This window comes from Cinclus cinclus, chromosome 6 (genome assembly GCF_963662255.1).
Source record: "Cinclus cinclus chromosome 6, bCinCin1.1, whole genome shotgun sequence".
NCBI lineage: Eukaryota > Metazoa > Chordata > Aves > Passeriformes > Cinclidae > Cinclus > Cinclus cinclus.
The window spans coordinates 6,496,216-6,509,739 of NC_085051.1; the positions used below are offsets into that span (position 1 = coordinate 6,496,216).

General features: G+C 38.7%; 1 protein-coding gene across 1 annotated transcript in view; it reads right to left on the minus strand.

Annotated features, from left to right (window-relative positions):
* Positions 1-457: 457 nt before the first annotated feature.
* NELL1 (neural EGFL like 1) overlaps positions 458-13,524 on the minus strand; it is a 274,747-nt gene continuing 261,680 nt past the window's right edge. The window contains exons 17-20 of the mRNA XM_062494129.1: positions 8,130-8,323; positions 3,658-3,834; positions 1,779-2,003; positions 458-508 (exon numbers count right to left, since the gene is read on the minus strand). Of these exons, the coding sequence (XP_062350113.1) occupies positions 458-508; positions 1,779-2,003; positions 3,658-3,834; positions 8,130-8,323 (647 nt within the window). The remainder of the gene's footprint in view (positions 509-1,778; positions 2,004-3,657; positions 3,835-8,129; positions 8,324-13,524) is intronic.

Consider the following 13,524-nt stretch of genomic DNA (forward strand, 5'->3'; position numbering starts at 1 on the left):
TTTTCATAAATACATCTAACAGGGACCTTGGAACCAAGGATGTGATATCATGGGACAAAATCACGACAGGCTGTCTTATTTGTAAAATCTAGATTCAAAGTAAGAAGAGCTGAATTCTATCAATGTTGTCGATACACAAATAAAAATGAAAATACAGCATTAGTTTACCCATGAAATAATTTAAACATATTTGCAAATTTCTTGACAGGAAAGGTGTGTGATTTACAACACTGAAAACTTGTAGCAACCACTGATTTCTATGCGCTGTACTGGAAGCCACCTGGACAAGGCTAGCAAGAACGAGCATGGTGATAGGTCCCAAAGGCAACTCCCAAACATCTTCCTCGTTAGGAGACTTTGGTAATTGTCTGTTGTATAAAATGCCAATGCATACAGCTTCCTTTCAGGTGTTAACTCCAGCAGTTTTCCTCCCTCGGCACAGTCCAGTCTGACCAGGTCAGTTATTGTTGAGACACTCTAAATCCACTGAGCAGCAGACATTCCCATTCTGCACGGACAAACAAGCAGAACAGGTCACAGGGAGCAAAGGGCTGGTGGCATGCAGAGATAGGTGCATCCCTCACACATCTACCACCTAAAAACACCTGCCCCCAGCACCCAGGGTGCTGGCATTCCCCCCAGCCACGGCTCTTTGAGGAAGCCAACTTTGCCAAATAGCACTGAATTGGGCTAAACTACCACAGGAACTGGAAACCTGGATGTGGTCCCCATAGTAAAATACAGCACAGCAATAGCAACAGATGACTGGATTTTTCTGTCAGGCAAGAAAGTTAATGGAGAGAATTTTGATGTGATCCACGGAGGGAAGCTTTCTGCTTGTCTGAAACTAGCAGACAGCTCAGTTCTTGGTCCATGGCAGATATGGTAGGGATGGAGGCAACATAAACACCATACAACTTTGGCATCTAATCCATTGTTAAGTATCTTTTTCTAACATACACTCATTTATAAAGCCATTTTATATAATAAAAAGTACGGCATCTACTAAAAGCCCAAATGAGCATTTCTTTTTTACTTTTCTTTTTTTTAATCCATCACAAATCTACAGAAACGAACAAACAAACAAAACCCCTCAAAAGAATGGCAGAAAAGCTACCTTCAATAATTTAAAGCCCTGAGGCAATAGCTTTCTCTCCCAGAGTGAACAGAGGAACATTTTATATAAGCCAAAACAACATTTTCATAATTCTGATATTAGCAGAGTGAGGTCATCACTGCACAAAGCAAGGGAAATAGACTGCACTCCTGCATGAGAGCCATTGGATTAACTATGTTTTGATGAGATCAGGGAACAGGAACTGTGATATTCCTTTCCCATCACTATTGTGGGAGTGCCTTTTCTTGGAGCTGCAATGCCTTTTTACTTGTATACTTGCTGGTGAAGCTTTTACAGTAGCATTTTGCCTCAGCTTACCAGCTCTGTAATACACATCTTCATGAACATCCACACCAGGTAATTTTTGAAATGTTACCCTTGACTCATACTGAGAATGCCTGAAGGGCACTTCAAGAGAATGACTAAAAATTGCACTAGGATATTAACATATCTGTGTTCAACATTTTCAACAAGGAGAGAATTGTTCTGCTTATGCTCTGCCAGACAGAAAACACAGGGGTTTTCTGTAGGGCCTCAGGTCTCATTTACTTCCCCTAGATCTTAATGTGAGCCTCCAGGGGCAGAAAAGGACTCCAATTTTATCGGGTACATGATTCCATATATTCATGATTCCATGAGCATTCCACCTGGCCCATCATACCTTGCATTTGCAGGTTGTACAAGGAGATCCCACCATTGTCCACACAGCACCACTAAGCCTTGTGATTCCATAGCCATCTGGACAGGTTTTCCTGATGTCATAGGTGATGCTGTCAGCCAGACAGGGGTCACTGACACAGTGAGGACAGCACTCTCCTTCTGACATGGCTGTGTACTCGCAGTTCAGGGTCGGACACTGAAGAGGCCAACAATCCACCTCTCCTTCCTATAAATATTGAAGCAAATATTGAAGCAAGTCATTGAACTTGCCAATTATGAACCAACAAGAAGCTTTGTGCCCTTTCGACTGGAAACGCATTGTTTTGCCAAAATTGCAATAAACTGAATGGTTTAGACCTCAGTTTGGTTGACCACACGAATACATGTTTGAATATTGAGATGAAGTTCCCTAAATGCAGCAGATAATCATTTGGTTGATTCCTGACTAAACAGCACTGTCATCATAGCAGGAGAACTTGAGTTCTTTGGGGTTTTTGAAAGCAGGGTTGAACACTGGGTACTAATATTTTCTACAAACTATAATTTTTGCTCTGATTGCCTTGCAGACTCATGCACTTCTTCTACTCCTGATCACATAAACAACTCTGCAGGATCACAGCAAGCGTTTAAATAGAAAATTAACACTGCAGATGGATGTAGGTTAGTACTCTGGAGAAGCAGTGAATATCAATCCAAGTAGCAAACACCAATATCAACTTTATTGTCAGCTCTTAAAGGAATCGTTAGAGCAAAACCATTTGTGATCCACTGACTCATTTTATTCCATTATTTATTTATTTTTACTTTATTATTATTTTTATTTGAAGACTACCTCTAACACTTTAGTAGATAGAGACATGGCAAAGACAAAAACATCAGGTCTCTTCTGCAGGGTGTATCTCTGTGTGTCTAAATTTAACCTGGAAAGGTCTTCAGTAACTTGCACTATGCTGCTCTGTAAACACTTCATCTCAGAAGCTGAGAACATCCCACACTGCACAGAACCTTACACATAACACTGATTTAGGGTATCACTGTCTTAACAGCTCTGAATGTTATCCCAATCATAAAATTAGGCAAGAAACTGCAAGCCACAATCTCAATACTTACTCTGTGCATTATGGATAATTACCTCGTGACAGTAACTTAGCTTTGAATGTAATTTCCTTCCTGATGCTCAGACACCTCTTGATTAATAACATATATAAAGACTATGTCATACAGACAGCTATAAATGGAAAACTGGTAACTTTAATGAACTTCATTGATGCACTAATTAGTATATCTATCGAAAATCTGAAGCTTTAAGGGAATAATCCATAATCTAATGAGAAAGTAAGTGTTTGTTATTTTGTATGTTTTTCTAGTAATTTCAGTCTTCTTTATCCTTCTTCATTATGTTACTTTTTCGAATTTATACATTGGCACTGGCACTCCATGTTTCCAAATCTGCAGAATTCAGATGAATAAATAAATAAATAAATTTATTGTTCCTTTTGACAAGACAGGCCCACCCGATATAATTAAAAAAACTGGAACTTCTCCAGCCATATGTGTAAAAGGTTTGAAAAAAGTCATCAAAAGATCAGACAACCCTACAGAAGTTCTCAAAAGTAGACTAATGCTAAAATGATTATAGTGTTGAGGTTCCTAAGTTTTTGTCAACTTTCACTTTTTCTCATTAGACCTACTTATTCAGCAGTAAGACGAAAACTGATGGCGTAGCTTTCAGTTCTCCGGGGCTCTCTAAGTGCTTTATCATCACCCCCAGTCTGAAAAGCAGGTGAAGAAAGAGCCATGAGCCTGCCTCCAGGTCTGTTTTGCTAAAAGTCAAATCGTTATTATTATTCTTACTCCTATTCAAACTGCTTTGCTCATACCAGGCAACGGCACTGCTGGCAGCTATAGGTCCAGTTGTCCCCGCTGCGGTAGAGCTTTTGCCCGGTCTGGTCGAGGCACTGGCTGGTGACACGAGTGTCACACTCCGGGCAGCAGAAGAGGTCAGCACTGGGGTTCCCGCAGTCACAGGCTGTTCTCCGGCAGAAAATCCTCCCGTCCTGCAAGGACACATTGCCCTGACATCAACCACAAACTGCCAATGGCAACCTGGGTAAGGCCACGAACATCAAAGGGCACATCTTTGGCTTAGCACGACATAGTAATTTCTTACTGCTCATATTCCCTGCCAATAAGGACTGGATCTTGCCAGTTGTATTGTTGTCATAATACAACAATACCAGTACTATCCTAGTTTCTGTCAGCGCATGGATCCAATTCTGTCTCAATCTGAGAACACTATTTTCCTGTCTCCAGGATTTAACTTAAAAGAATTTAAAAGCAGTCAGTATCTCAGTGAAATACACCGAAGCAATTTCATATCTCATTGGTTACATCAACAAACTCTTCAAGCAGTTGCCATTCTAATAAGTACAATATTTATTTAGCACTATTTTGACCGAATGTACCATTGTGAAAAAACTAAGTTGAATAAAGGTGGTCCCTCTTACTTAATCAGAACAGAATACAGCCCAATCACAGTAGCATGAATTGTTCTTTATTCTGACCTCTGTGTCTGTCCCACATCTGGACCTACAATACACCAGCTTAAAGAACTTACCATCATTCATTATTTCTTATGCCTAACAAAAAAAGCTGAAGACAACACAAAACTATGAGAAAGTAGAAAGCAAGCCAAGTTAACAAGGATCTGAACCACTTTTGCCAACTGAAGGGCATATATCACACTCTACAAGTTTTGTTCAGGGTTGTATCAAACCAAACTAAGTATTATCTTAGTTTGATACAACATCGTGTAGTACTAGTATATGTACTAGTGGCTAGATTGCCACTTTAGCTGTGGGAGGAGGGATAAACAAACATTATCTCCTTACTCAGCAGTCTGAGTTAATCACAAGGAAGAATGGCACTAACCCATTTCCTCAGTCAGGGTTTGGCCAGGCCCAGCTGCACATCAAGAGCCAGCTTAGCCCAGCAGCTCTGTCAGGATGACCAGCTTCAGGCATGTAGGACTGAGACAGGAATCCAGGGAACCTCAACCATGGCAGTCTCTCTCCTCTTCGGTGCTAATTAAAAATGCCTAACAACAGCCCATCTGCTTAAATTCAATTCAGTTTCTAAGCTTTCAAGATCAGTTTTCAAAACTCTCCTTTCAGCTGGTGACACTGCTGGTAATTCTGTGCTTCCCTGAGCATGTTCTACTTTGCCTTTACTCTCCACATTTCAGAACACTGAAAAAACCTGATGATTTTGCCAGAGAACTTCTGGCAGTCATAATACACTGCTACTCTGTTTTGTCTCTAGGCATGTTTTTTGTGTACAACCTCATCAGCTCTATACCTTTTAAAAAGATTTTTATCCCAGTACTGCCTCATAAATTATACTCCTATGTGCATCTCTGCAGCTCAGCAGTAGCCCTGAGAAATAAATAGAAAATCGAGAAAAATATATAGAAAACCTTATTTTCTTTAGGACAGTAATAACATACAGCATCTTATTATTACCTCTTCCTTCCCACCTTCCTCACTGAATCAGTTCCACATTCTTCAAAAGCATCAGAGATATGAACATATAATTGTTCTTATCAAAGTAAAAAACTGACCTACAAGAGAACTGATGTTAAGGGTGGTTCAAGTTTTCACAGAGCCCCAAAGCCAGTTTAGGAAGAAATCAGACCCTGCAAAAACCAAACCACCAAATGGTTCTCACCCTCAGGAACACACACCAGCTTGGCAGATCCCCCTGTTCCCAGTGCTCCATATATCTCCCAGGCCTTTTTAATACAGGGAAGGGAAGGTTTTCATGACCAGAAGACAGACTCAAAAGCCCAGACTGCACAGCCAGGCATTGCTTTGTTCATGAGAACACAATAGCTTCCCACTCCAAATTCTGCCAGCCTTAAATCTGATGGTCTATTAAATCCACAGTAGCTCAGAAAGATGCCTACACAAGACACATCAAATATACTTAAGGAATAATGTTAAATTGTAGTTTTGAAAATTTATGATTTTAAACTTTACGTACATTTAGATGACCAAGAATGGTCTGAAGACACTGGGTCCAGTGAAATAGCCTGTGCTTCAACCATGACACTTTGCTTCATTATATAAATGAAGCAGTATAATTTCCTATATTCCACAGTATTCTTCACAAATAACTTTGAAGTTCATTAAGTAAGGTTAATGTATTTAATTTCCTTTGCACTAGATTGCAAGTTAAAATATTTTAATATTTTAAAGATGGTAACTATGCGCTTCAACCAATGCATAAAATGCATCTACCTGTCTTTTGCCAGAATAACTATAGCAAAAGAAAAGCTGGTTTTATTTCAAAACTGAAATGCTGATTTGCTTCCTGGATAAAACAAGTAAATAGGATCATTGCAAAGCTTGAGTAAATAATATAAGGAATGGCTTAGTTACATTCTGGTCTTTTTCTCACTGCAAACTGAGCAGGCTGCAAAAGATCAAGCAGGGCCAGTACTCCATGCAACTGCATGAAAGGGAGAGTTCTAAGAAGTAGTCTGGTTTATTGGAAGCTATCAGGATGTATAAAAATGTGTTTCATTAAACACTGAGCAAAGACTTTACATTCTGCCTGAGATGTGATATATAAGGAGCTCTTTCTGTTTTCCCTGTTCTATAGACAAGAATTTGCCCTTGAGACAGGCAGCTACTGGAATGAAATGAAATACAAATGTTAATTCACAAAGGGAAAAAGTGAAGTGAGGAAGACACATAGTAAGAGTCATAACGACAACATCAGGCTCAGTTTAAACTATGTACTAGTTAATCATCTCTATTTTCATATACTAGTAACAACATTCAACATAAGAAATACATGCAATGAGAAACGGCAAATAAATTGCAAGCAATCTAAAATGTGAATAGTAATAATTATAATTCTGCAAAGGCAGACCAGATGTCTTCACATATATTAAACTGCTTATTCTACTGACTGGAAATCCTTTCATAAGCTTGCTGGTTCCCCAAGATTACCATAAAAGCTTTCTATTCAGTAAAGTTTTGCATGTCAGCTTCTGAAAGGAAGAGTTTCAGGGAGCTTGAGGCTACTTGAAGTAAAAATACAGCAACTAACAGGAACATTCCCTACTGAGCCCAAACCAGCAGTGGTATTATAGGTTGCATTCACTCTGAAGTCTTAATTTTCCCTTCTGCTACACTGCTGCAAAACTGAAAGGATGAGGCTTTCAGCTTCTTGCAGCTTCAAAACACCTCTTTCCCTTTGTTCCCCCTCAAACCCTCTTATGCTTCTCTAGCTCCCAAATACTGAGATATGGAGACTGATAGACCAATTGCCATGCTCTATCTTCAGCTTATTGTAGAGGATAAACTTAATTTTACTTGAACTCATGTATAGGCCTATAGTGCTCTGCTGTGCCTCTGGACTGCTTTACCCGTGGTATGAAGGAATCAAGTCAAAGTGACCATAAAAGACCAAACCACTTATCAGATTAGGGTGTTTCTAAAATTCTTCTTATTTCAAAGAGAGCATTCCTCTGTTAACTAGTGAAAATCAAGAAAGCAGAGCCAAATGTTCTTCTAACTTTGCTACCATACAATGAAAAGGAAAAAAAGGTGATTTCCAGAGGGGCAAAATAAACAAGCCAACAAAAAACCCCACCCTGATCTAAATGTTAACTCTTTAAGGTACATCCACTGATACCAGACCTGGCTTCTCCAAACAAGCAGAGAGAGCTGCACTGCTCAAGTGGGAGAACTGCCAACACAGCCAAGGAAAAAGCTGGCCTTCACCCTTCTTCACTTCACTGCTGCTGGGTCTTCTGACCTTTGACTCATGCTCAGACCTTTCTTCTCACCCAGTTAATTCAAATTTGTTCCAAGCAAAGGAAAACCCAGCCAACAGGAAGTGGGCTGACTACAGAGCTGAGAGATGCATATTCATATGAAAGAGAAATTAAAATCAGTTTTTAGCATTTCCAGTAAGTAACCAAGTAAGTAAGTAAGCAATAAGTTCTCAAGTAAGGAACATGCACATTGTATTAAAGGCTAATGCAAGACCCTCTTCAAGGCACACTCTGAAGTGCTCTGGCCCACAGGGTGACATGTTAGAAGCTCAGCAGGGTTAGCCATTATTCAGTTATGTGTGTGGTTGTGCAAGTTAAGGAAATAAATGCATTCCTGGAGGAATATCCCCATCCCAGCTTCAGTGTCCACAGCACAGCTTACTTTTGCCAAGTTCCTTGGGCTTAGGCTAATATTTTTGTCAACAACAGTAGCATTGCAATATTGGATTTCCGACCTGAGCCCAGAGTATTACAGGACTCCTGAACCCCAGACCAGCTGGATCTCACCTTGCAGGAACAAACAGAGCATCTGTCCTCTCCCAGGGTCCACACCTGCCCATTCCGCTTGAAGCCACCTTCATGGGGACAGTCTCCAGTGCAAGATGGCCCAGATGGACAAAGGCAGTCAAAACCTCCTGCCAGGTTCACACAGGCTGAATCGTTCCAACAGGTGTGGATCTTTAAGGCACACTCATCGATATCTGCAAAACACCAAATTTATAAAAGCTTTGGGCACATTTTTCATGGGGCAAGTTTTATTTCTGCATTAAGTAATTATTGCTTTTTCTGCCTTGCTGGTGCATGAGGGTGCATTCCATTTTGTGTCTTCCATATTTACCTGGTAGACTTTAGGCACTGATGGGTTTTAGGTTATTCTTCAGCATTTATTTTGATTCCACAAAGAATTATTAAATGATCTCCATCAAGCTGAATTGTAAATGCTGAGTCTGAGGTACCTTAGTAGAACCATATATCAGTGACAAATTTGAATAGATAAGGGCACATACTCATTCCCAGTGACTGGAAACTAGTGAGCAGAGTGACTTTCTGTGAACAAGACTACTTTCTGTTATGGGTTTTACATAAAAATAGAAGTTCATTATTCTTCATAATTTCCTAGCAGAAGCAACTTTCTTAATACTAAAAACAGTCAGTTGCATTCTTTTCCCATTGCTGGAAGGTATAGGTGAATTGGAAAAAAAAAAAAAAGGAAATAAAAATAACTCTGAAGCACCTGATATACACACAAAAAAGGAAAGTCTTAAAGCTATGCAGAATGATTTAGCAATGACACAAAGAACAGGTGACAAGAGAAAATCACTACACACCAGAGAAAAGCAAATTACAATATCCCAATAAATTTGGTTTTAGAGGGTAAAATGTAATCATGTAATATGAAGTTATCTAGGGAGTTCATGCAGTGTTCTTTTTCTTGCAATAAAACCTATTAGATTTCTAAGCAAATTGTTAAAAATTGGTGTTTCTTTCAGACAATAACTTCGGACTCTTCTTAAACAATATATTGACAAATTGTCAAGATGAAATACCAATAAACTGGTGGGTCTCTTTTGTTCCAAAATGAACAATGAAAACGGTAATCAACAGTGGAAGGAAGGGTGGAAAAGAAAACCCTTTAGAAGCATGTGATGGTTTCTGTCACGATAATTCCAGAATAGCATTAGGTGAATTCAGAAATTACAAGGAAGAACCACCATGCTTATCATTTGAAATGACCTTATTGCTAGGGTAAAATTTTTACTCTTCAGTATTACCCAACAGTACTTTTAACTTCCCTCTAAACCAACAAAGTCAAAAGAATTTACAAACAAAAGTTACCTAAAGTCTAATTTAGGTGGGACATGATGTCAAGTGGCCTTGCTTTTTGGACAAGTGCTATGGGTTCATGAGTCATGACCTCAAAATGTCCTATCTTAAAAAGGCTAAGAATCATCTCGTTCTGCTGAAGGAAACTCCTCATAACAATCAAATCACTAAATTCACTCTGGTCTGGATAGTACAAGTCCTGATTTCAATTCATAAATATTCCAGGAATAAGTGGAAATGTGGTCATTCCCTTGGATTTGATTAAATGCGAGTATCAGTCTGCACAACTGAGTAAAAGCTTTGGGCTGCCAGAAAAGGTTCCCTGTTGTGCTTATAGATCCAAAGGGAAGCTGGAGGCAATTTCACTGCCCTCAAAAGGCTTCACTCCTAGGCTAACCTGTGGGCCAGTCCTTTGCAAGAAATGTTCCTACTGGTCTGACAGCATGATTCAATTGCTCATCATTCAGACTTGCCTGAAAATGGTGCATTTTGCTGTCCTGAAAGTCTTAATTGCCAGAAAAGAACATTATTGCTCTAGTGCACATCTTAGCCATAACTGAGTATTTGAAATATTCACTACTGGTAGTGAAAAAGGTGCAGCACAAAGATAAATTAAAACTTGTAGTCCATTGTTTAACAAGTGCCAGAGTAGTGCAGGGAGTAAAAAGCATGAAGACTGACATGAAGAGAACTATGAATGAACTGGTATCAAATGAATTATGTCCAAATAGCTAATGTAAAACTTAAAACATTCTTAAAGATATCCCATTTTCCTTTCAATAGACTTTGACTTGTATTTTTTGTTGAAAACAAAAGTATAAATGAAGCATTCACTTTGCCTTTGGTGATTTCAACAAGCATCATCAATATTGTCTTCCCTACCACATTAAGAGCTCCCTGACTACAATCTATATAGGATGTGGTAGAATAACAGTGCAGATTAGAAGGGTAGCTTTCACAGTTCAAAACTAAAAGGATTTCACAGATGAATATAAAGCCATACTGCCTACAGAGTTGCATTTAATTGTTTTACTTATGACACTGAAATCTAATTCTGTTTCCATGTAATTTAACAGATTTATGGAAAGCCAGATGTTAGCAATTATAGAAACTAACATTATTCATGTTCTCAGTAGTACAGACCTGTTCACACAAAGCCAACTTAATCTCTTCTGCATATGCAGAAGGGAAGAACCCACTATTTATGTACCCCTGCTGCTGTTCTCCATTTAGCACACATAAAAAGGATGCCCCCATTAAGAGCAGCCCAAACTGGTAAATGGGAGATTCTTGACAAAGAACCAAGCAAATCATGAACATAAATTCCTAGCTGCTATGCAGCTTTTTGGTTCGTTATACAAGTAATAGTTTATTATTCTTTTATGGCACTTATTATTTAAAAGTTTTAGTAATTAATCAGATATAAAAGACTTGGACACTGCACTCATTTTCAGCTGAACTTTTAACAGAAATAATTTTCTGACAATATCCCTTAGGCAGTTTTTCTGTCATTGTTGATTGCATTTCCTAAAGTCAGAAAAAACAGACAATGCTCCCAGTAACTTGAGGGAAAAAAGTCATAAGCATGTTTTTGTCCCTATCACTCCTTCAGCCTTAAACCAGATTGGGGGTAGGGGTGGGGAAGGAAAAGAGCCAAATGCTCTGGCATTGTTAGCTCTGAGTTAGGTATAGAAAGTATTGCATTTTAGTGAAGACCAAATGGCCGTATCAGTGTGAGATCAGCATGTAGATGGCTATGCAAAACATGAAAGAAAATACTTGCATTTAGTGTGAAATTTCTGTTTAATTGCAATCAATGTGTCAACTTAGGTTGAAAAATTGGACTAGTTCAGTTATCCAAAACAATAATTTAGTGAATGTGAAAACTATGACAAGACTTTTGCATTTAGCTTATTTTGATAGTATTCAAATCTCTGCTTAGCTCAAATTCTCCACAACCTGTCAGGTTTCATTTGCTTTCCCACAACTGTTCGTAGAAGATGCAGGTCCAAAAATCAAGCAACTTTGAAGATGTCTTGGGTTGGAAGGAAGGATGTAACCAAAAGTATGTACTCTATTCTATCTGTTGACATCAGGTGAAGCAGTGGTCCTTATCTCTGCAGGAGATACCTTCTGTTAATGGGTCATCTGTTAAAACCAGGTAGGACAGTGTTTATCTTTTCCAGGACCCATCCTTCCTCCAGGGAGGACATCTCTTGTTAATGGGCCATTGAGTCCCACTGCATGGCTGATAAAATTACATCACCCCATTGGGAGATGCTCAACCCAGGGGGAGGAGCCAAGCATTTCTACCTGGATATAATCTGTGATTTGGAACACCACAGTCAGCCTTCTTCCACTGGATTCCAAAGAATAACCAGACCTTTGTACATCATCACTGGACCTACAGAGGAAAACTGCACCCTTCTACAGGAGCACTGCTCCAACAGAACCACATCTGTCACTGCAGGAGGATGCAGCCAGCATTTAATGGGACTGCTCCAACACCCTGGGGTGTCAGGTTGTATTGTGACTCTTTGTACTACTTCATTTTACTTTAATTTTACTTTAATTTTCATATTAAGTAGTAGTTTGTTTGTTTGCTTTTTATATTCACACATACTAGTAAAGAACTCCCATATCTTTGCCTGAGAACCCCTTAATTTCAAAGTTACAGTTTGGAGGGAGGGGGTTTACATCTGCCATTTCAAGGGAGGCTCCTGCCTTCCTTAGCAGACTTCTGTCTTTCAAACCAAGACAGAAGAACACTGGAAATAGCACTCCATAGTCTTTCCCTATGTATAGGGAAAAAATAAAAAAGAGACTGTATTCTTTCCTTATGTATAAAGGAGAACAACAAAACATCTGTCTTTACATTTGGAGGGATTAATTCTTTCATGAATCCTGTTAACCTATGGAAATAATCTGATTTTTCACACCTGAAATAGGATTTTGCAATTTAATTCATTATACTGAGATTCTCTGTGGCAAAAACTACTAATTAACCCAAATAAAAGTGGCAGAGCTTTCCTTCCCCTCTCCAAACAGCTCCTTTTCAAGGAGAAGTGAGGTTATAGTGAGAACACTCACATTGAGGAGAAAGTTGCTTGTACTGCAAAGCTTTACTCAGTTTTCTATCAACAACACAGCCAGCAGCAAAGGGATTGCTGCCAAGGCACACCAACCCTCACACAACTGATCAAGATCTTCACTCTTTGAACTCCCCAGTCAGGGCTTCTATAAACAAATGCACAGCCCTAAGTACCTGACCACACACATTTTAGCAATCAGTCACATTTTGTGGATGAAAAAAGAAAGAAAACAAACCACCCAAGACATGCTCATTTCCAATATACTCTCAAAGTACATGGATAGCTCAGTGATGTGGGCAGACAAGAAAACAGAATCACAATGGAAGCAAATAATCCCCTGAGATGCAATTTCCTTTTCCATCCTTTTTGGCTCTAATGAGAAGTAATTTGCCTCAGATACTATGAGAGGTCCCACGGCCACTGCATTTGAATCAGGTAGAAGACAAGCATGACTGTACATATCAACACAAGTTCATTAACTTGGTTTCACTGAAATTTTAAATCAATCCCTAGCTACTTCATTTCTTAGTTTTCAAGGCTATTCAGGTTTTAATTATAAGACTTTTCCATAGCACCTTAATAAATGTGTGCAAGCAAGCCATGCAGTGTGGTACTCTATATTATCATGATAAGCTGTTGCAGAAGAAAGAACCCTACTAATGTGCTAATTTTAACTGTTATGGTACATTAAACCATTACAGTATATTGTTAACATGAAAAATATATGCTGGGCTCCCAAACCAATGTATGTACAAGTTAACTAAAAACTGTTTTGACAAATCATTTTTCACAGGCAACTTGTCACTTAATGATTTTTGCTTTCTTTGTAAATCAAAGTTATTTGGAGTTGTCTTTGAAAAAAAAAATCATCAAACAGATTAATTTTTAGCTAGAAAATATTTTATGATAGCACTCTTACTCTATAGATACATAACAGTCTATTAAAGAACACTGCATAGTAAATTAGATTATGAATAAATAATTTA